Source organism: Stegastes partitus, unplaced genomic scaffold (genome assembly GCF_000690725.1).
Source record: "Stegastes partitus isolate 25-593 unplaced genomic scaffold, Stegastes_partitus-1.0.2 Scaffold10, whole genome shotgun sequence".
NCBI lineage: Eukaryota > Metazoa > Chordata > Actinopteri > Pomacentridae > Stegastes > Stegastes partitus.
The window spans coordinates 701,338-722,485 of record NW_007577741.1 but is presented as its reverse complement, the minus strand read 5'-3'; the positions used below and the strand labels follow the sequence as shown (position 1 = coordinate 722,485).

At 42.2% G+C, this 21,148-nt stretch overlaps 3 protein-coding genes across 5 annotated transcripts in view; 2 read left to right on the top strand and 1 right to left on the bottom strand.

The window, feature by feature from the left end:
• Positions 1–13,307, bottom strand: part of eif4enif1 (eukaryotic translation initiation factor 4E nuclear import factor 1) — a 20,355-nt gene extending 7,048 nt beyond the window's left edge. For all 3 annotated transcript variants that reach the window (XM_008285527.1, XM_008285536.1, XM_008285544.1), the window contains exons 1-9: positions 13,294–13,307; positions 11,806–11,812; positions 5,428–5,758; positions 4,563–4,709; positions 4,404–4,477; positions 2,862–2,989; positions 1,441–1,715; positions 916–1,114; positions 649–809 (exon numbers count right to left, since the gene is read on the bottom strand). In XM_008285527.1, the coding sequence (XP_008283749.1) occupies positions 649–809; positions 916–1,114; positions 1,441–1,715; positions 2,862–2,989; positions 4,404–4,477; positions 4,563–4,661 (936 nt within the window). In that variant the 5' untranslated portion in view covers positions 4,662–4,709; positions 5,428–5,758; positions 11,806–11,812; positions 13,294–13,307. The remainder of the gene's footprint in view (positions 1–648; positions 810–915; positions 1,115–1,440; positions 1,716–2,861; positions 2,990–4,403; positions 4,478–4,562; positions 4,710–5,427; positions 5,759–11,805; positions 11,813–13,293) is intronic.
• Positions 7,193–18,102, top strand: sfi1 (SFI1 centrin binding protein). The gene is made up of 28 exons (XM_008285555.1): positions 7,193–7,291; positions 7,401–7,518; positions 7,600–7,702; positions 8,102–8,258; positions 8,359–8,520; positions 8,617–8,687; positions 8,772–8,864; positions 8,964–9,061; positions 9,163–9,229; positions 9,669–9,799; positions 9,893–9,974; positions 10,054–10,232; positions 10,321–10,396; positions 10,657–10,752; positions 10,839–10,915; positions 11,009–11,111; positions 11,211–11,307; positions 11,927–12,087; positions 12,169–12,243; positions 12,904–12,978; positions 13,080–13,256; positions 13,333–13,538; positions 13,638–13,721; positions 14,236–14,485; positions 14,583–14,679; positions 14,801–14,936; positions 15,016–15,115; positions 17,159–18,102. The coding sequence occupies exons 2-28, from the start codon at positions 7,415–7,417 to the stop codon at positions 17,537–17,539; spliced, it is 3,438 nt and encodes a 1,145-aa protein (XP_008283777.1). The 5' UTR covers positions 7,193–7,291; positions 7,401–7,414; the 3' UTR covers positions 17,540–18,102.
• sxph (saxiphilin) overlaps positions 17,842–21,148 on the top strand; it is a 10,137-nt gene continuing 6,830 nt past the window's right edge. The window contains exons 1-6 of the mRNA XM_008285566.1: positions 17,842–17,911; positions 18,225–18,388; positions 20,056–20,155; positions 20,231–20,407; positions 20,504–20,666; positions 20,759–20,823. Of these exons, the coding sequence (XP_008283788.1) occupies positions 17,857–17,911; positions 18,225–18,388; positions 20,056–20,155; positions 20,231–20,407; positions 20,504–20,666; positions 20,759–20,823 (724 nt within the window). The 5' untranslated portion in view covers positions 17,842–17,856. The remainder of the gene's footprint in view (positions 17,912–18,224; positions 18,389–20,055; positions 20,156–20,230; positions 20,408–20,503; positions 20,667–20,758; positions 20,824–21,148) is intronic.

Sequence of the window (21,148 nt, the reverse complement as noted above, 5' to 3'; positions counted from 1 at the left end):
TGGAAGATAGAGGATAGTGTCACAGAATGGACTGCTTTTTGACCTTGTATTGACTTGTTTTTTAACCGCAAACCAGCCAATACACAACAATGTCTTTCGGTGGGGAGCCTGGCTCACCCCAGCTCTCCAATTAGTAGCATAATCTAATGCAGGTTTTTTGATAGGCATAAATTTGGATCGTTGATTCCGTTTCCCAGGCAGGAGCCCACAGGAAAAAAGAATATTAAGAAAGTGCACCATTCAGTGACAGTCCTCACCCTCAAAGATTAAGTTCAGTGAGATAAAGCCAGTGCAGCAGAGGTAGTCTTGTGCTGACACCAAGTATCTACACATGCAATAGTTTCTTTCAAAATTGCTTGTTTAGTTTTATTTAACACAGATTTGGACCGTAACTAGGTTAAAACTGCGCCATACCTGTCAATCTATCGCCTTAAACACCCTTAAAGACTGTACTAAAACATAAATACCTAAAAAAAAAGTAAAGACATTCAGTTCTGCACTAGAAAACTTCTACTGTTAAGCTTGTACTGATCACAATAATGCACAGAGGAAAAAACACAATGAGTAAGTATTACTTAACGGTACCTCATGTGTGATACCAACACCTGCAACCCGTACAACAGAACCACAGCGCAGCCCGGTACTTACAGAGGCCAGCCCAGGCATGGTCTTCTCTAGATTAAAGAACTCATTGAAGTCAAAGTCTCCGGTCGACTGCTCTGGTAGAACATCGGGGTGGGGAACTTCTTGATCAGCTGTAGACTGCAAACCGACATCTTGCTCCTCAGCCTGTCCACCATTACATTCCACTGATGCACAGAACACACGGGACAGTAAAAACCACAGTCTTCACAGGATAACTAGTCAAACTAAGCTGGTTCTGAAAATAACACATCATTTCAAGCTCTGACGTGCCTTCTTTCACAGACTCTGGCCGCTTCCTTGACCGCTTGGATCTGCGCTTGTCATCTTCCAGGATTTTATCATCAAACCCAATAAGCTCAATCGTCTCAGACTGGCTGGTGGGACCTCCGGAGAACCACTCTGGCTCCTCTTCTGCATACGAGTCGTTTCGTCTCCTTTCGCTAAACACACGTTTGTCCCCAAAATCTCTCTGCAAATGATTACACAACAAAAACAATGTCACTGTAAGTGTAAAATAGAAGAAAAGCCCCTGTTTTACCCAGGCTGATAGAACTATCTTCAAGATGTTGCATGTAAATATTTTTGTATTATGAAGAAAATCAAATGTCTGAAGAACATATTTAAATGGCAAAAGTTGTATGTAGCTTTGTGAAGCAAACTGAAGGTAAATGAGGCTGCTGTTTTTCCAGAACTCTTTCATGGCAGTCCTCTTTACATTAGAAAAAGATCAGCAACCTCAATGCACTGTATGCCTCGACATCGTAACTCTAAGGGAAATGCATTATGGACACCAACCCTGAATCGTTTATCCTTAAAGTCTCTCTCACGCTCCCTCTCCTTCTCCGCGCGAGCTTCTCTTTCAAAGGCTCGGGCAGCAATTATGCGTCCGCTGCCGATTCTGCGGGCCCCTCCCAGACGGAGACTCTCGTTCTCCTTATTTTCCAGTGGGCTGATTGGGCGACGGGCGTGGAGTGCCGGTGCAGCATTGCCCTGACATCCCCCTCCAAAGCTGCGTCGCTGTGGGCTCAATATGACGTCCAGATCGTCCTCCTTTAATCGCTCACGGGGATCTAGAGGCAGTGCAACAATGCTTTAACTACAGGACATTTTCACTGCTTCTGAACCGTCAGATGTTTCAATTGAATTTCCCTTCTGGGATAAATAAAGTAAATAAAGTATTTTTCATTTCATGTACAGGGAAACTAATTTTGCTTTGGATTAAATCTAGCTCTGCAGATTCCTGAAGCCTGTACTACGAAGCAGGATTTGCGGTTAATGAGGAATGTTCAAGTTTAATTCTGGGTTTTCAGAGACTACGATGGTGGTTTGCTTCATAACTGGGTACATCACCACTGTAACTTCTGTTGAATGCCTAACTTTCTCCGGAGCAGCTTTTGTTCCGGAAAACAGATCGATCAATATCAAAACACAGCTTAGTGACCAATCAGTTCGGTTAGAAAACAGCACGATCATTCCTGGAAGACCCCTCAGAGCTCAGGTCACAGACAGTGACAGAAAAAGCTAAGAGTTTTTAAAGCTGCAGGCCATTTCAAATCCATCTTACTGCTCTGCATGCCTGTGTGGAGCGATATAATCCTAAAACAGAAACTGAATAAAATATAATCCTAAAACAGTAAAACCTCACAGCCTACCTGCTGACTTCTTAAGACATGCAGCACATCCATTTATCAGTTTAAATTATGATTTTATATTTAGTCTTTATATGTTCTTAAAAACACCCCCAAGGTTGCAGCTGAAGGAGCCGCCAAGGCTAAAACTGTTATGCACGAGGTAAGAATTAGGTTAAATCCAAGAATACTGAATTCATCCTCCACATGACAATTAAATACTTTTTATAAATTTGATTATTTAATCTTTAAATAATGTCTTTTTGTGAGTAACATAAAAAGAACAACATCTGAAATCCATAATACAATCTTGTGATGCGTAATAATTAAACTTTATCTCAAGTGTTCAATAAGAAACCTACGTCTAAGCAACATTTACACAGTGGGACAGTGTTACAGATAAGCTGATTGAATTTACGTATTCACAGTGATAGCAGTTTTTGCTTTCCTTGCTGACCTTCATGTAACTGCTTATCCCGACTGTGGTTGTTAGGTTTAGTGAAGCCAGATAATGAGAAGATACCCTGGCTATGCTGAACTTGCTTCATAACACAGGCCTCTGATGTTGGCCACTATCGAGTCATTTACCTGGGATTCTTCGTTTCAGAGGAACTCTATCATCCACATAGTCCTTCTTAAAACCTTCCACCGGAGAGCTTCGCTCTGATGTGGGGTACAGTGAGGCGTGCCATTTCTCAGGGTCCCAGACACCATCACTGTATAAAAACACCATTTGAACTCAAAATTAAAGAAATACTGAACTTGTTGAATCAATCAATCACTGATTAAAATAACTGGGCAAAAGACTTCATGTGTTGCTACATACACAAAAAATGTGAGGCTAATCATACCAACAATGAAGGATACAAGAATATCAAGTATTGTCTGTCTAATATTTTTTATGCTTTTAAGCATTACAAAGACAGCAGTCTAACTACATTTAATAAAAAATCAACATGGACAACAAAGCCAGCTACAACCACTATGCTGTAAGACAATAAGTCTGTTATTTTTAAAAATCACACCATCCAAGTCTCAGTATATTCGGTCATCTCAAATCTAAAAATCAGAACAGCAAAGTTCTGCAAAACTGACAATAAACCATTTTCCACATTTGTTTGTATTTCAAACAGTGTTAAAAATGGTGAAAACAAACTATATACTAAATCAGCACATGTCCTAAAAGAAAAACTGCTGCCATTCACTCATCTCAAATATGAATGCAACCCATACAGATTGTGTATTTCAGAAAGCTTGTTAAAAACCTCTTTTATGAGTCTACTTTTCACAGTGTTAGACAACCACTGCTCAAATAGCTCAAGCCAGCACTGATCCTAAAATGTAGAAGTTAAAATATAATATGGGTGATCTAAAAATGTTTATCACAAAACCTTTATCACAACACCCAACATCAGAGGTGACCTTCCTTGACCAAGCACTTGCAGTCATACGTTTGGTCTGCCATGGACTTTTCTTGGGCTGCACTAAGGAGTCAAGACTGAAGGAAATGTGACTACAGAAGACCTGGTCCTGTGGACAGTCAGGCTTCCTAAATGATAAACCATTCCATCAAAACTAATGTTAGGTTAATTCAAAGTTTCAAAGAAGTGTACACTATATTAGTGCACCAGCTCCACTCCATAATCCTGTTTGTTCAAAGTCACTTTAAAAATATTTGATCCCATACACTTCACACAGTGCCAGTAGCACATAATACCAGACAAAGACTTACTTTGTAAATGCTTTGAGCTCAACGCAGAGAAATAAAATATCATCATAATGGTGTCTGAATATTTTTTTTTTTTGAGTGGAGAGTTACAAAAAATATACATTTATGTCCAAAAGAATCATCTTTCAAGACACTCTTTCAGGACAGCTAATGACCTCCACTGAAGTTGTAGATTCACAATGCTTACACTAATTTATTCTCATCAGCACCTATATTTAAAAAGAGAACATCTTTGATCAAACATGTAAATAAGCCAATTACTATTCAGTTAAAAAGTTGGTATCCATTTTTCGACACAGCGCACACATGCATTTTCATTTCACCAGTCTTGTTTCCCTGGTTGACCTACATCTGTAAGGGTAAGGATGGTGTGGATTTTGCATCTAAAAAAATATTCGTACCTGTCATATTTCTCAGAGAGACATTCAGGCCTTTCATTGGAGATTGGCAATTCTTTTATTTCCAGAAGCTCCTCCTGTATAGTAATTGAAAATGGTCGTGTTAGGAAGAAAATCTGTATGGCTTTGAAAAATAATCATACAGTTGGCATATCTCATCACCTTGGTGTATCTGAAAGGAGTTGTGGCTGCTGGCTGTTGCTTAGGCTGGTCCACAGCAGCATCCCCATTCTTCTGCTCCACACAAGCATCTTTCTCCATGACTAGTTTCAGACAGAAACAGCTTCAAGCCCAACAGTGACTCTGTATCTGTTGAAAACAAAGTTAAGAAGTTAGCCTTATGTAACAGTGGGCACTCTGCTGGACGATGCAGATAAACTTAAAGGCGAACTGACTGCTTATAATGTCGTTGGTCAGCTGCTCTTTAATCGTAATTAAAGATTGTACGAAAAAGGCGCCGTCGAAAAAAATAAAAAAAACGCTGACGTTTTAAATCAGTTTGCGTGGAAAAACAAAACTGAAAGCAGCGATCTAACACAAACATGACAAAAACAGCACAACAACAAAAAAATAAAACTCATCAAAATAACCATAAATTTCAACTGAGGTCGAGCTTGCTCACGTGGGGACAGTTTTAGCAAAGGCCGCAAGCTAATTAGCGAGTTAATTGACAACAGCCAGAGAGCATTGGCAAAGGAAGTGACATGTCAATCACAATAAATTACAATGCGTTGGCGTTAATTGAAAAATTGCTTGTAATGTCTACTCTGCTAATGCAGTTTCTACTTAAAAGAAATCCAAACAGAACGAAACGTTGACGCGTTTGAATCAATATATTGCTACACTTGTCTTCTCTTCGTTGAGTTTTAGGAAAATACACGTTAACAACTCACCCAGAGATTTGTAGTGGGTTAGCTAAATTGTGGTAGCATCCCACACAGTTAGCTCTAAACCTCTTCTGCGGTTTAAAATTATACGAACAGCTCACTAGCTAGTACATTTAGAAAGACGCAATTGACCAACTTACTCTGTTTGAAATATGCGTGGAGCACGAGTTGCAAACGGCGGAGCAGAAGCAGTTAACGTTAGTTGGCTAGCTAGCTAGCTAACCTAGCACCTTTAGCTAGCTAACTAACTAGCTGGGGAATGGGGATAATGCCCACCCAGCGAGCACCGAATCAAAAGCCGGTTGAGTTGTTGCAGTGATTTCAATAAACTCACAATGTAGTAGGGTAACTTAATACAATAACACAGGTCCAAATAACAAATTAAATCTCACGGAAACTGTGTAATCTCAAATAATTGTCTGCTCTTTCTCTGTTTTCTAAGTCGTAGCAGCAATTTTCCTATGATCACCGCTTTAAGAAGGTCCTGGGAAAGATTACATTGTGCCCATCGCGCCTTTGTAGAATTATAAATAGTCTGGTGTGCGTTGGCGATATTGTGTTTTAATATTTAAATTGTTATATAAAAAAACACACGTCCCTAGTGAGACATTTATGCGCAGCTCTACAAACTATGGCCAAAATCTAAATGGCTTCGTGGGAATATAATTCATGTTTAATTTGGAACGCTTTACAGGCATTATTTGGGGCAGCTACTGATTGTCTTGGGGTTTGCTCGATTTGCTCTTCTCTAAAGCGGTCTCTCGGCTCTTCTTTGTGAAAATAGAGTCCCCGCCCTCACAGGCGGTCCAGGTCTAGCAATGCGCGTCGTCGTTACCCTGACAGGACCTTTGGTGCGTTGTTGTCTCCACACCGGAGTAAACGTGCCACAATGGAAACTCCCATAACGTGACATGAATTATACCCCGATGCACTAGTACAAACTTGACAACAACATTAAACGGTGTAAAAACTTTGAAAGTTACCAACCGCCACAACCTACACTCAGTACAATGTCTACTGCGCAGAATATCGGCGCAGGTTGTTGCCGTTGACAACACGGTGTCACATCCGCGTTCACGTGACAGGGAAAAACAAACGCGCGGCAGTTTGTGACCTAATCCCTGCACCGAAGAAGCGTGTTGTTTTAGTTGAGAGCCTAGAAGTGTTGGCCTGTGATTATTTTATTGGAAAAAACGATGCGGTGATCATACAGAACTGTGAAGTAGTGGCTTGAATTAGTATAATGCAAAGTAACGCCAGAAGCTTAGCTCCAGTCAGACCCCGACCAGGCAGCGTCAGACCTGTTGCTGAAACCAAACAAGTGCGCAAAGTTCCGACCAGAAAGGTTCTTTACAGAGTTGGATACAGCTGGAATAAAGGTGGAAGACTCAAAGAGCTGCGGATAAGGTGCCTTCATTTACTGTTGTTGTTGTTTTTATACCTTACTGCTTTAATAATTTATGCCTAACTTAAGTTTAACCTTTGTAGACACTTGGCAAGAAAGTTTCTGAAGATATGGATCCGGAACACCTTTGGTCGACTTCTTCCTCATGAAGCCAAGTAATTTAACACATTTATTTTTGCAAAGTGGAGCTGCTGAACTAAGAAATATTTGTATTGTCAAAGCTAGGATCATGCTCTATCCCTTTTAATATTCCATCCAAGCACATTCTGCTTCTAAATTAAATTGTGCTCTGCAGGTCCCACTACAACAGCGTGGTCCTGAGACGAGCCTTTGGAGGATGGAGGGATGAGTGGTGGGCGTCCAGGAGGGAGTGGAGTCTCACACTGCGGGCCGAGTGTCACTACAGGTCACTACAGGACGTTATCCAAGGATTTACAGTCTAGTCGCTCAGTCGACTCATCGCTGGAGGCTGTTTGTGTGATTGTGTTGTTGTTTGTGTTTTAGGTATTACCTGTGTAACTGGACATTCCACAGTTGGCGAAGGTTTATATCTTTGCAGAGGGAAAAGAAGGCGAAAGTGCAGCACGCTCAAGCATTTGGTATGATCACAACACAAAGAGGGAGTTTCTCGCTGAACCATAAGCCACATGTTTTGTAAGATATCAAAGGCAGCTGGTGCCCCATTAATCATTTCGTTTCTTTAATCAGCTGACAAGCAACGGATGCGTCTGGTTTGGGACAGATGGGAGGTTTTCACGGAGATGAGGAGAATGAAGAACAGAATGCTCGAATCGGCCCTTGAGCAAAGCAGGCTCTCAACTATGCAGTGAGATGATTATATTTACAATTTGTTTCAGTCTTGTAATCTTGAACATATTCCTGGTTTTAACTTGGTTGTGTTTTCCAGTTCAGCGTGGCGCTTGTGGCAGACTAGGCTTCAGCAGCATCGAGACCTTTATGCTTTAGAGGAAAAAGCTCTGAAAAAGAGGAAAGTGATCTTGCAGAGCGAGGTAAAGACGCGACCCAACACTGAAGCTGCACAATTATTTGATTTAAATAATCAACAACTACTTTTAAAGTAATTTTTTAAGAAAAAAAAGTGGAAATTCTCTGACTCCACCTTTTTAAATCAGAATATTTTCTGGTTCCTCTACTCTGAACTAAATATCTTCGGGGTGTGAATGAAACAAGACCTTTGAGGATGTCATGCTGGACTTTGGGAAACACGCAATTTTCCTGCATTTCATCAACCAAACGACTAATTGATTTATTAAGAAAATAATGAACTGACAGTGAAACCAGTTGTGTCAAGACACCTATAAACCATTTGTTATCAGTTTTATGAGCAGTGATTGCTCGTCTCCTGTGCGTTTTTCTGTTAATGTGGGAACTTATATGTTTTGTGCAAGGTTTGGCATAAATGGAAAGAAATGCACACAGCTGCTCGTCGCCAGAGAGAAAAAGAATCCAAAGCTGCACTTCACTTCAACCTAACACTGAAAAGAAGAACATTGACTCAGTGGGTAAATTATGTCTCCTGTCGCCAGACCAAGAAAAAAACACAAGGTCAGTATGTGTAGCTTCATTCCTGTTCCTGACTTTTCATCTGCTCTTTCACATGTAGAATCTCTGTTCTTACCAGTTGTTATTGTTTGTGCCTTTGTAGCTGTGGCCCAGCGTGCCGCTTGTCTCCACCTGGCGGAAAAATGTTGGAGTAAATGGAGCAACGCGCTGGAATGCAAACAGGCTGAAGAAGCCCGGTTGCAATCTGCAGGCCATTTGGCCGAACAGAGCGTCCAGCGTAGAGCGTTGGAGTGCTGGAGAGCTTGTATCCTCATCCATACGTTCACACATACAATCACACAATCTGCTGAAGCATAGTCAGTTCTTACAATTATCGTTTGATTCTTTAGCTCTTCAGTAGATGTGACGTTGTGCAGAGAAGAGGCTGAAAGAAACCAGATAGCGAGTCAGCATCTCCAGCGTAATTTACTGGTAAAAAGGAAAAAAAGGAGCAAGTTCCAATAAATAGACCATGTGATCACGTCACATATTGATCACTGTGCGTTCTTGTTGCAGCGTGCTGGATTGCGCGGATTGTCTCTGAATGTCATGCAGAACAAAGCACACAGACTGAACAACAACATGGCCGTCCAACATCGTCAGCAAACAGTAATTAATGAGCACACTGTGATCCTCACTCTACAGTGTCAGTAATAATTACTTTCTGTAAAGTTTCGAAAGCGTCTGAAGGTTTGATGTTTTTCATAGATGATGAGCAGGTTCTGGAAATTATGGCAGAACCGTCTGGAGGAAGCTGAGGATCAGAATTTTCAACCGCTCACAGAGACGGCACAGACGAACTACAGGTGCTTTCATTCATTGCTCAACATTGTAGCATTCAGGCTACAAACATATTTTATCTTTTGTTAGATCTGAATTTTGAAAGGAGCTGCTTTTCTCACTTCAGCGCTTTACTATTGAGGAGCTGTTTTCAACATTGGAGAGAGAAACTTGCTGAACAGAAACACATGCAGGTATTTTCAGATCCAATACAAAGCATCAAATATGAAGATATACTTCTATGGATGAGAGCAAAACATGTTTCATAAAACAGTCCCATATGGTGAAAATCCACTTTTTATTGTGTTTCGTTGGAAGCTGTGAGAATATAAAGACCACATCCATTCCTCTAGCCCAGCTCAGCTGCATTTAAAACTGCAAATGCTGAAACAGCCACTTCAGAGCAGGTGTTATACAGTCACAGTGAAATAAACCATCTCTGCTGTTGTTTGAGCTGAAAATTAAACACATTCTGGGGATATATGAGACTTTCATGAATGAAAAGATGCAGAATATGTGACCTTTAAACTGAGAACACTGTAAAATATATTACAGTTTATGAAATCTTGTGATGTTCATACAAACAGTAGTTGAAAATACGAGATATTTGATCAAAAGCATGTTTTCTTACAGGAACTCGAGCTTCGTGCAGACATTTGGTTTGCAGAGCGTATGTTACCTCGATGTTTCCAGTCATGGGTTAAGTTCGCTCTGCAGAGACAACTGCAGAAACAGAGGAAACACAAAGCTGAAGTCTATAATCGGTGAGTTACCACCTTTTCTCTGGACTTGTTGTAAACCGGTTCCAAACTCAGCAGGCTGACCTATGCGATGTCTCTCCGTGGTTTGTTTGTCAGGCAGCGTCAGTACACTTGGGTGTTTTACACCTGGTGGGGGCAGTCGGAGAAGCACAAGGAGGAAATGCTTTCTGAGCGGATGGTACGCCAGCTTCACATGAAAACTGTGTTGTTGATTAAGACCGCAGCTGTGCAACAGACTCATAACATTGTATTTTCAGGCAATTCTTCACGAGGAGCGATGTCACATGCAGAGAGCCTGGGCTCGATGGAGACGACGCACACAACAGAAGATCAAAGAGGCGGAGAAACAGGAGGCCTCACACCGCCTGTACCTGCACACACTTCTCCACAAGACAATGACGCAGTGGAAGGACAACAGTGCTGAGATACGAGACAGGTGAAGCAGACCAAGTTCTGCTGAGGTTGTTGGTACAGCTGTGAGCTTAAAGTGGTGTTTGCTAATATATCTGTTTGTTTCGTGTCAGGAGAAACCGAGAGCAGCAGGCCTGCCATCAGGGTGACCTGCGCTGCATGAGATGGGCTGTAGAGAAATGGAAAAAGGTGCTTTTTTTAGTCTTTGTCCCGGTCAGTCTGCACACCATCTGCTCATAGAGTTTACACCCTGTAAAGCATCAGTGCTTTTGGCCTAAGATTAAAAAAAGGATAAAAACAGAACTGTTTAAATCTGGAAACTTGCATCTTAGAAATATTCTGCTCAGCATCTCTGGAAACCGGTGCATTGACCAGAGCTCTCAGGTGTCATACCAACACAGATCAGATGTCTGTTTCAAGTGTGTGTGTGTGTGTGTGTGTGTGATCAGTTTGTTCAGAGCCAGAGGGTGAAGAATAACAGGCTGGAGCAGATTCAGCATTGCCATGAAGCTAAACTTCTCAAACACTCCTTTGTGGCCTGGAAGGTACGTTAGTATCGATTACATGCAATATACTCACATTATTTAATGCGCTGGGAGCAACACAAATAAAGTCCTGTGTGTATTCACAGAAACACCATCTACAGATGTCTCACATCTACGATCATGCAGAGGAACTTTACAAGCAGCAAACACAGTGTTTTCTCAGGTAAAGCACAAACACATAGAACCTCCTTCAGCATCTCCATTTAGAAACCACGCAAGTATGTCAGCATCACCAGCTTCAGTCCTGTCTCCTCAGGCGAGTTCTCACTGTGTGGAGGGAGAACGCAGCGCTCATGGCAGAGGTTCGAGTCGCACAGCAACGGGCGCAGAATCACTATGAGCACCACCTTCAATTTAAGGTTATGAACGGTCTTGTGCCTTCACCTTTAAAACCACCACAGTTCCTCACTTTTTAAAATGTTTTTGCTGATTGCTTTCTTTGCTCTAAACCTCTCAAGGTGTTCTTTACTTGGCGAGAAGTAAAAACACATGCAGTATCAAAGCGCCACCAGCAGGGGGAAGCACTCAGCAGGGCTCAGAGCTCCATAAATCAAGGTATGTGGTCAACAGGTTACAGTTCCATCTTCTCATTTCTCAGTTTGTACGTCCTGGATTCCTTTTCTCTCCTCATGTCCTACATCTTAGGACCAGGAAGTGACACGAAGAGAGAGGAGCACGATAAATAGTACTTTGCAGATATCGCTACACAAAAGAGTGCCGAGCAATCGATGGCACATTTGATCATCTCAGTAAACTAATGCAACTTCTGAATTTCATACAAAAGCAAGACTTATATTTATTCAGCGTTTTCATCTATTGCAGCTGCGTGTCAAGTTCTTTTACAAGTCACGAGTGTCGAAACCTCTGTTTTTCTCACTCTTGTAGTTTGATAGTAGCCGAGTATTTGTTTAATTTGCTGTCATACAATTTACAGCTAGACTGTAAAAGCACATGAACGGCTGCAGTGGATCAAGACCCCCAGAGTGGGACAAAGCAAATTACTTTGATCAAACTAATCTAAGACAAATGCAACATTTATCTTCCACTTATCACAGTTTTCCTTTTATTACAGTGATTAATTAACTGTTAAGTCAGAATGGTGCTTTTAAGATAAGCAAAGTGAAATGTACCTAAATTGTTGTCCACTTCTTACCTCACTGTTTTCTGTTTTCAGTGCAACTGCTGCGGTTTTTCAGACAGTGGCGGAAACAAACCAGGGAGGCTCGGAGGGAGAGGATGTGCATGGAAAAGGCCAGGAGGCACCATAACTCTAAACTCCTCTCTAGAACTCTGAAAGCATGGAACGTATACCACTACCAGCACCAGAAAAATAAGGTTAGAACTTTATTATCGCTTAACTGTCGACATCATGCAGTAACGTGGGTTCTTAAAAATGTTGAGATGTGTTTTTTGTAGGTGATGAAACGACAAGGAGTCCTGCTGCTGAGATTGAAAATGTACCAGGCGTACTATGAACGGTGGAAAATGAAGGTTTGTTGATGTCCTTTTTTACATTTCAAGCAAATTAGTGGAGTAAAAGTGACGTTGACATCCAAAGAGGAAAAGGACAGAATTGGCAGCGTTTGTATTTTGTTTCCTGATTTCTATGTGGAACACGACTGTGAGTGGGCATAAAGGGGAGACAGTCAGACTGATGTACATTCATGGTTTTTATTTATTAATTACCTTCAGGCAAAGTTTAATCAAACCAGTTTTTGTTGTGAGCACCCTTTGCTTTTAAAACAGCACTAATGAGGTACAACTGTGCACAGTTTTTTAAGGTACTTGGCAGACGGGTTGTTTCAAGTCTCTCTGTGAACTTGCCAAAGTCCATTTATGTATTCAGCCCGTCTCGCTGTCTTCTGACATACAATCCCAGACTGACTCCATGATGTTTAAATCGGGGCTCTGTGGAGGTCGTACCATCTGTTGCAGGACTTCTTGTGTTTGTTGCGGCAAAGATAGTTTTTTATGACTCTGTTTGAAGTTGTTGTTAAGCCCCAAAATGAATTTAGGACTTGAGATGCCTCTTTGATACTACTGTGTGATGGATAAGAATCTTAAGTGGCCAGAACTTTAGCACAGCACTGTATGTGGTTTGATTTAGTGCAGTTAAACTGGCTGTGACGTCGGTTTTCTTCCTGCTAACAGCTGCAGCACAGACGGAGAGAGGCTAAGCAGACCGAGCGGGCTCTCTGGCACTGGGCCCTCACTCTGCAGGCCAAGGTAACACCTGCCTCCGCATTCTTCTCTCACGACAACATTTAGCTCTGTATGCACTGCAGAAATGATGCTTATCTTGATGTTGCTCCGTGAACCTGCTGCAGGTGTTGTACGGCTGGAGGCTGTGGGTCACAGAGCAGCGCAGGAAGCAAGAACAAGCCGCCAGAGCTGCACTGGTCTACAGAGACCAGCTGCTGAGGGAAGGCGTGTCGTGCATCCTCACATACGCTGCTCATATGAACAATCTCACCACGAGCCTCACGCAGCACAGCCAAGAGCAAGTGGGTTATTGTGTGTTTCTTGTGGTTGTTTTTAGACGTCAGATTTAATTTTATTAAATCTACACGTGTCCCGCAGAGATCACATCGTCTCCAGAGAGTCGTCAGACGGTGTGCCATGCGGTGGAAGCAGCGAGCGCTGTGCAAACCACGAAGGGAGCAAGAGGTCAGAGCTCAACCGCTGAAAAAGAGCGTGACCTTCTGTTTGACTGCACCTGCAGTGAACAGCATTTCCTCGTCTGACTCGGCAGAATACGGAGCTGAGGATGAACTGCTTAGCAAGCTGTGAGTGTGTGCGTCAGTCTGACAGGCTGTGAAAGTTTGGTCGACATGTGGACTTACATTTTGTCTTGTTTTTGTTTTTTTGTTTGTTTTTTTCTGCAGGCTTCTTAACAGAACACCTCGACGTCAGCCACGTCGCCGCCAGGAGCTCTTTGACTCTCCAGGGAAAGTGTTGCAACATAGAGGGTACAGCAGCTGTCAATAAATTGACACTTTTTCTCATTTCTGTTCGTACATAGGGCTGCAAGGTGGCTCGGTGGTTAGCACTGTCGCCTCGCAGCTAGAAGATTCCCGGTAGGATGCCCAGGATTTTTCTGCGTGGAGTTTCTTGCACGTTCTCCCCGTGCAGCTACGTGTTCTCCGGCTTCTTTCCACAGTCCAAAAACATGTTGAGGTTAATTGGTGATTCTAAATTGTCTGTAGGTGTGAATGTGAGTGTGCTTGGTTGTCTGTCTCTAAGTGTAGCCCTGTGATAGACTGGTGACCTGTCCAGGTGAACCTGCCTTCACCCTGAGTCAGCTGGGATAGACTCCAGCCCCCATGACCCTAGTGAGGATTAAGCGGTGTATAGATAATGGATGGATGGATGATTACTATATTTTCTGTGTATTAGACACATATTTTATATTATGAATTAGCTTAAAGTGAAGGGTTGTGTTAACAGTCTGCAGAAGGAACTAACAAACGCTTTGTTTTCCAGCATCCAAACACAAACTGGCATCACCAGCAGCGAGGCAGCTCCGTCTGAGTTCAGTTTTCCTTCAGAAGACGACCATCCTGCAGCGTCATCCTGCCTCCTTCCTGCTAAAGTCCCTGTTACCGCTACACATCAGAGCCCCCTCATATCTACCATCTCTGAACCTTTCATGCCCACCGTGGACTCGACTCAGGAAACACAAGACCTCCTTTTACCACCTTCTGCTTTCATGGCTGCTGGAACCCAGAATATAGTAATAATCACGTGTTTGACTTGGACATAAATCTACAAGCATTCATCACTATATTAAGTAACTTGCTTGGGTTATATTGTGGTTTTTTTTTTCCCAGTTGGAGAAATGCAATCGCTCAGATCCTGGAGATGCTCCTCTTGTGCCTTTTCATCAGTTCATCCCTTCATTTGAGCAACACTCATCAGCTCATCCAGGTATGTTATCTGTGCCTCTCCTCCCAGTATGAGTTTCTTTAATCACCTACGTATCAAGCTTGGATTACAAAGAACATCTCAAACACCAAAGCTGAAACAACTGTTGTGATGCTTTTTGAAGAGATACGTGTGAGAGCATCCAGTGGAGAGACTGAGGTTCCTCATCCAACAGCTGATGCAACATCAGCTCTGACGACAGAACTTCTCAGCATTCGGCTGGAGATGAAGAGCTTCCTGCAGGAGAGAAAGCAGCTCCGGTAAAAATCAGTCTTTTTATTATCAATGTACATGTTGTCAACATAGAGGCTGGTGTTTGATGTGTGTTTTTCCGATCAGGGCATGGAGAAAACTGCAAGAGGTGTTACAGAGTTGGCTGCAGACCAGCGGAAAGGACGAACAAATGGAAAAAAATGCAGTTTGCCAAGATTTAAAGGAGGTAAAGACGTAGAAAACTGCTCAGGGACGCCGTTATCAGCGCCTGCATTCAGAGATAAATAGATTTTTTACAGATGTAGCACAAATGTGAGTGGTGATGATCTAAAGCTTGATTCATTTAAGTTTTAGTCTTTATCATCATTCTCAAAGAACATTAATCAAGTAACCTGACTGTGTTCAAATATTTGACAATAAACATCTTAACTAAACCTGTAGGGGGGTCACAGGGCCTAAGCTGACACTGGACAGGTCACCAGTCCATCACAGGACCAACACAAAGCAACAGACAACCGTACATGCTCCCTCTCACACCTGTGGCCACTTTAGATTTACCAGTTCACCTGCCGTACGTGTCTTTGGACTGTGGGAAGAAACTGGAGCACAGAGAGAACAACTGCACACACAGAGGACATCCAGCAGATTAAATCCCAGAACCTTCTAGCTGAGAGGCGGCAGTGTTAGCCGCCACGTCACTCTGTCGCCTTTAAACCAACAATAGTTAATCTGAAAACACATTTTCTGGGTATTATTAGATATTTAAATGTTTTTAAATTCGATGTCATTGTTTAAGAAATTCTGCCAAGTGCTCAACACATTTAAACTACACCTAAAGGGATAATGTCAGAAGTTCCATCATGGTTGTTCTGTTTCTGTACGACAGGTCTTAGCTAAATAAGCTTTTGTTGTATTTCCACCTTGAACCTACAGTGTACCGTTAAAAAGCAGAGATTCCCACTTTTGGGGATTCATGCATAACAAACCTTCCAATCCTGTTAAATTTTAGGGTTATTTTCTATCTATCAGAATCGGTTTCTAGTGCGAACATGTATGACTGAATTACTCCAATAGTACAACTTGCCGTCATGTAGCAGAGAGTGGTTTCACAGTGCAGAGTCGTAGGTGAGCTGGTGTGTCTGAGCTGCAGCGAGTGGCGAAGGCATGGGAGGGGAGAGAGAGGAAGGGACGTCATAGATCTGCATACGAGGTGTGTCAGAGAAGTTTCAGGACTGGTGTCACAAAAGATATATTTTCAAATCCAAACTACAAGTTTTCCTCTTCAAAGTAATCCCCCTGGAGTCTAACACACTTCCCCAGACTTCTCTGCCTGGAAGGATTCTTCCGGGATCCTCCTCAGCTCCGTTGTCACAGCCATCTTGATGTTGTCCATGTCTCCAAAACGGGTCCCCTTGATGACCCATGAGGTTGGGGAAGAGGAAACAATCCCACGGAGCCAGGTGGGGTGAATAGGGAGGTTGCTCCAGCACGGCGATGTTCTTCTCAGCCAGGAACTGTGGGATGCTCAGGGCATCGTGAGCAGGCGTGTTGTCATGGTGAAGCAGCCACGACTCGTCCTGCCACAACTCTCGCCTCTTCTCCTCACTGAACGAAGCAAACGCTGCAGGATCTCTTTGTAGACGTGCTGGTTGATCGTCTGAAGGGGAAAACTCGTAATTTGGGTTTGAAATATATCTTTTGTGACACCAGTCCTGGAACTTTTCTGACACAACTCCTATTCATAGAGGGTAAAGGTGTAAAGTTAGATCTAAACCATTTAAGGCATGAAGGGTTCTTTTTGTGGATAAAAGTTACTAGATGTGTAATTTTAATATACAGGGACAACTTTTTATGGTTTAAATCAAAGACCAGGGAGAGATTTTGATAAAGCATTCAGGCAATAATTGTGCTTTTTCCATCACTATGAGAGAAACTGTGGTTCTCTGACTTTATGCTGCACAAACACTGAGTCTGCAAACAGCAGCAGGACACCAGAAAGTAGAAGTGACCTTACTGAGAAGCTGGTGATTTGCACACGGTCCGAGTTTCTTTGATAACGGAAAGAAGCACTCACAGTCTGGTTGTGAGGCTAGACTTCTGAAGTTCCTGTCACTGTTGCCTTAAGCTCTGCATCCATTTCTCAGCAGCTTGATTAACTCGCTGGCTGTAAAGTATTAAGCAGAGTTCACTTAAGGCGGATGGTGAATTACATCACTGACGCTGCACGTTACTGTTAATGTGTCACAGTTGTTGTTTTTGATGTTGACAGTTGGAGGAGCGCATCGACAGACTGTCCACGGAGCTGGAAAAGCAGAGACCGACGATGCTGCTGCACGCAGAGAGAGTCCAGCATTTACAGTCGGTCCTCCACGCGTCAGGAGTGTATTTCCTCTGTCAAAAAGCAAAAGAGATGGAAGCTGATACCTCTGTGTTTACAGCATTACAGTGCAGTCCTCACACACCGCCAGAGCAATTACACCTGCTGGACTGTTATTTATCTGCCACAAACTCGTTTTCATCTTCTAAACTGATGCTTATTTCGCTGAAAACATGCTGGACTTTTATATCTTCTGAGGGGAAAAAACGGACATCTCAATATCCCTGTAATGCTGTTGTTCTTGTTAAATGTCTTAAAATTGACTCAGCATAACCAAAAACATTAAAACCGAAGTACCACAGAGTAGCCTGCAGCGCTGCACTTTAAACGGACGGAAACGTTGGATAGGGGTCGTCCTTGTGACAGATGGTGCGTACTAAATATTTTCCATATGTGTGCAAAAAGTGACTTTACTGTTTTCAGAGGAGCTGCCCTTGCGCAATAGGTGTTCTCTTTCTCCGTTAGCACCAGTGCCTCTAATAGTTTGGACACTCTATGCAGGAAAATCAGGGATTTCGGACTCACAGAGGGGACAGCTGTCTGTTGCACTCTGCAGATTTGTCTGAATCTTTGATCTACAGCAAGGCAAAATGCGAGGACTTTATGTGGTTTTCCTCATTTTCATCTTTGTCTGCTGCATCAGGGGTGAGTGCTGTTACTAGTCAGTCTATTTATTAGAGTTATTTCATGTTGATCTTCAGCCTCATTTTGTTGTTCAAAGTCTTTCTGTCCTGTTGTTCATGTTGGACATTATTAAAAGTGATTTATCTAAATATTGTAAAAGCTTTTCAGTTTTGCCTTGACATTTCTTTTTAATAATAAATACGAAAAGAAATGAATTAAATAACTGTGTCCTCATAAAGCATACACATGCATGAAGTATAACACTAAATTCTCCACTAAAAGAGCTAAATGCATATCCCTCTTCTGGGCCTGGTTCCTTTGTACCGTCCTCCAGCTAAGAAGATGCGATGGTGCACAGTGTCGGATCCTGAGCAGAGGAAGTGTGCAGAACTAGCCAAAGCTCTGGTGGCGGTGCTGCCACCAGCTGCCGTGGCTGCTTTTGCCAGACTCTCCTGCATACGAGCGTCCAGCACGGCCGACTGCATCGATAGAATCAAGGTGAACCATTTTAACACTGTTTTAAATCTGGGAGAGATCTGATGTAAACGTCTGCGTGGGCTGAATAAGTCAGTTTTAACTACATATGAGGCAATGTTTGCACGCTTGAATACATTTATGAAATGCATTCTGAAATAAAATGTGAATTTAACTGTTGAAAATAGATACATGTTGAAATTAAATGGAAACACTCAGTTCTTAAAGTACGCAGCAACACACAAAAAAGTCCTTGATAAAAATATAGACAAACTTGAAGGAAGCTGCTCAGTCAGAGGGTGTCAGAGGTTGAACAAGGACCTATAAAAACCAGGAAGTAAAGGTGATTGAGATTTACTGTTTCCTTTAAGACCTCCTTCATAAAGCTGTTAAAGCTGTGCTGTAACTTTCATTATAAACCACAGTGACCTGAAGTCATCCCTCACCTGGCGCTTTCACTGTCACTTTGATTCATGGAAATCTGTGGGAGTTAATGGGCCATTATCCGTGTGAGTTAGGGGTGATATCATATACCTGGGGCTCCCCATAACTCAGAAGCCTTTTTAGACGGGAGGTGAAATATCTTCAAGAACCAAAAAGAGAAGTCAAACTGCTAGAGCACCACAGATTCCAATAACCAGGATGACTGAGAATCAGACAAATCACCAAACTTATCAGTGTCGATATTAAAACCACCCACAGGCTGGAATCAAAATACAACTTAAAACATTATTTAGACAACATTATGTAATATTTGGTCACACTCTAAGGTGGAATTGGATGAAAAATTTAGCTCTGAAGATGAATTACGACTGGTTGTTTGTTAGAAACTGACCAACATGTTTCCTCCCACTTATTGGTCATCAAGGAGATCGACAACCAAACTGAAAATAGTTGGTTAAAATGCCTTTATTTATGTTTTACTTTTGTTTGATTAAAAGACAACTTTTTGAAATGTATTCCTCAGTGTTGATTGGCTATTGCTCACAGCATGTAACCAATCAGATAGCGGTGTGGGCGGGACGTTGTGTGAGAACACAGACTTCAGATAAACAGAGGCAGCTGCATTAGATCTAAAGTAGAGCATTTAAATTGAATTTATTTTAGGAAAAGCAAGGCAGGTTTATTTGAATAGCACAATTCGCTTCACACTAAATTATAAGAAGACAGATAAAGTCAATCCACAAACACAGTCATTAATTAATTATATTAAAAGCAAAAAGGCAGATAAAATCAATCCAAAAAGACATAAATATAATCATTAATTAGAAGAGTTGTCATATGCACAACTAAATAGAACTGTTTTCAGCCTGGATTTGTCAGAGTTGAGGTCTGTCTCACATCTTCTGAAAGACAGTTCCAGATGTTAGCTGCATGAAACTGGAACGCATTTTATCAGCTGATTGGAAAAATATATGAAATAAAATCCTCCTATTGTATATTTGCTCTGTACCACTGAGAGAAAAGTTGTAGATTTTTCTTTAAATTAACCTAAAATTAATGATTCTGTCCAGGGTTCTGTCCCAGCAAACACAATCGAGCTTGTAAATGTTTTTTATTAAAGCATCTCGGTGAATTTAAATGCTAAACTTCTCACATTGAACCTCCAACCCCATAAGAGCTTCACTGCTTGGTCTCTTTCAGGAGGACGATGTAAGGTTACAACTCACCCTCTGAACTCTTTGTTTCAGGCTAATCGCGCCGATATAGTGACTTTGGATGCAGGAGAAGTTTATTCTGCCGTGAAGCAGTTCGACCTTGTTGCCATCGCCAAGGAGATATACAGTGACGGTGGGTTTGCCTTTCATTTCTGAGAAACTTCAGCGTGTCTCTTGAGCACTGAGGTCTGTGAATGTTTCTCTGCAGGAGGCTGTATTCTGTCTGTGGCTGTGGTGAGAAACAGCAGCTTGGACATACGATCCCTGCAGGGCCTCAAGAGCTGTCACAGCGGGGTTCGATGGACGGCAGGATGGAGTCTTCCGCTCGGCTTCCTGCTGTCCAGGAACTACCTGAGCTGGTCAAAGGAGCAGCCGCTAAGTCAGGGTGATGAGAAAGTTCCTGTGGAAAACAATGCAGCTTCATCTTTCCATTTCCTCACTTCTGATCAAGTTTCTGACTTGTTTTTCTTCTCTCTGGCAGATGTTAGTACCTTTTTCAGTGCCAGCTGTGTTCCTGGAGCTGCTGCCATGGCGCCTCCTCTGTGCAGCCTGTGCCAAGGCCAGAAGTCGTACATCCGCCAGAAGAATTACCACTGCGAAACGTCCCACAGCGAGCCCTTCTACAACAGCCAGGGAGCCCTCAGGTCGGACATGTTTCATGTATTTCCAACATGTGCCGTGGTAGTAAAAACATCTGCAAATTGCCTCTATTGTTGCCCCTTTTGCTCTGCCACAGATGTCTCAGGAGGGGGGCAGGAGATGTGGCATTCGTGGACCATTTGGCCCTTGAGAGCATCGATGGTGAGCAGTGTAGTCTGATGCTGTAATGTCTTGTTCCAGTTACTCCGTGGCAATAAATAGACTGATCTGGAGAACCCTGGTGGCTTAAGTGGTTTAAGACACTGGTAATGATCATCCCACATATTCCTCTCTTCATGTTTCCTGCTGAACTATCATAAAGGCAAAAATGCACAAAATATACTATAAATGAGAAAAAAACTCACAAACAAACCAAAAGAAAAACAGTGCTCTCCAAAACTAGCTTAACAATAGAGTGAAATTTGTGTTTTTGCCACTTTTGGGTTCAAAATTTAAGATCAAAACATGACAATAAGCCAAATAATGA

Coding starts and splice junctions, on each gene's coding strand:
- sfi1 (XM_008285555.1), top strand. CDS start 7,415: ATGCGTCTGGTTTGGGACAGATGGGAGGTTTTCACGGAGATGAGGAGA. Junction 9,062..9,162: donor ACGGCACAGACGAACTACAG/GTGCTTTCATTC, acceptor TTCTCACTTCAG/CGCTTTACTATTGAGGAGCT. Junction 14,486..14,582: donor CTGCTGGAACCCAGAATATA/GTAATAATCACG, acceptor TTTTTTTCCCAG/TTGGAGAAATGCAATCGCTC.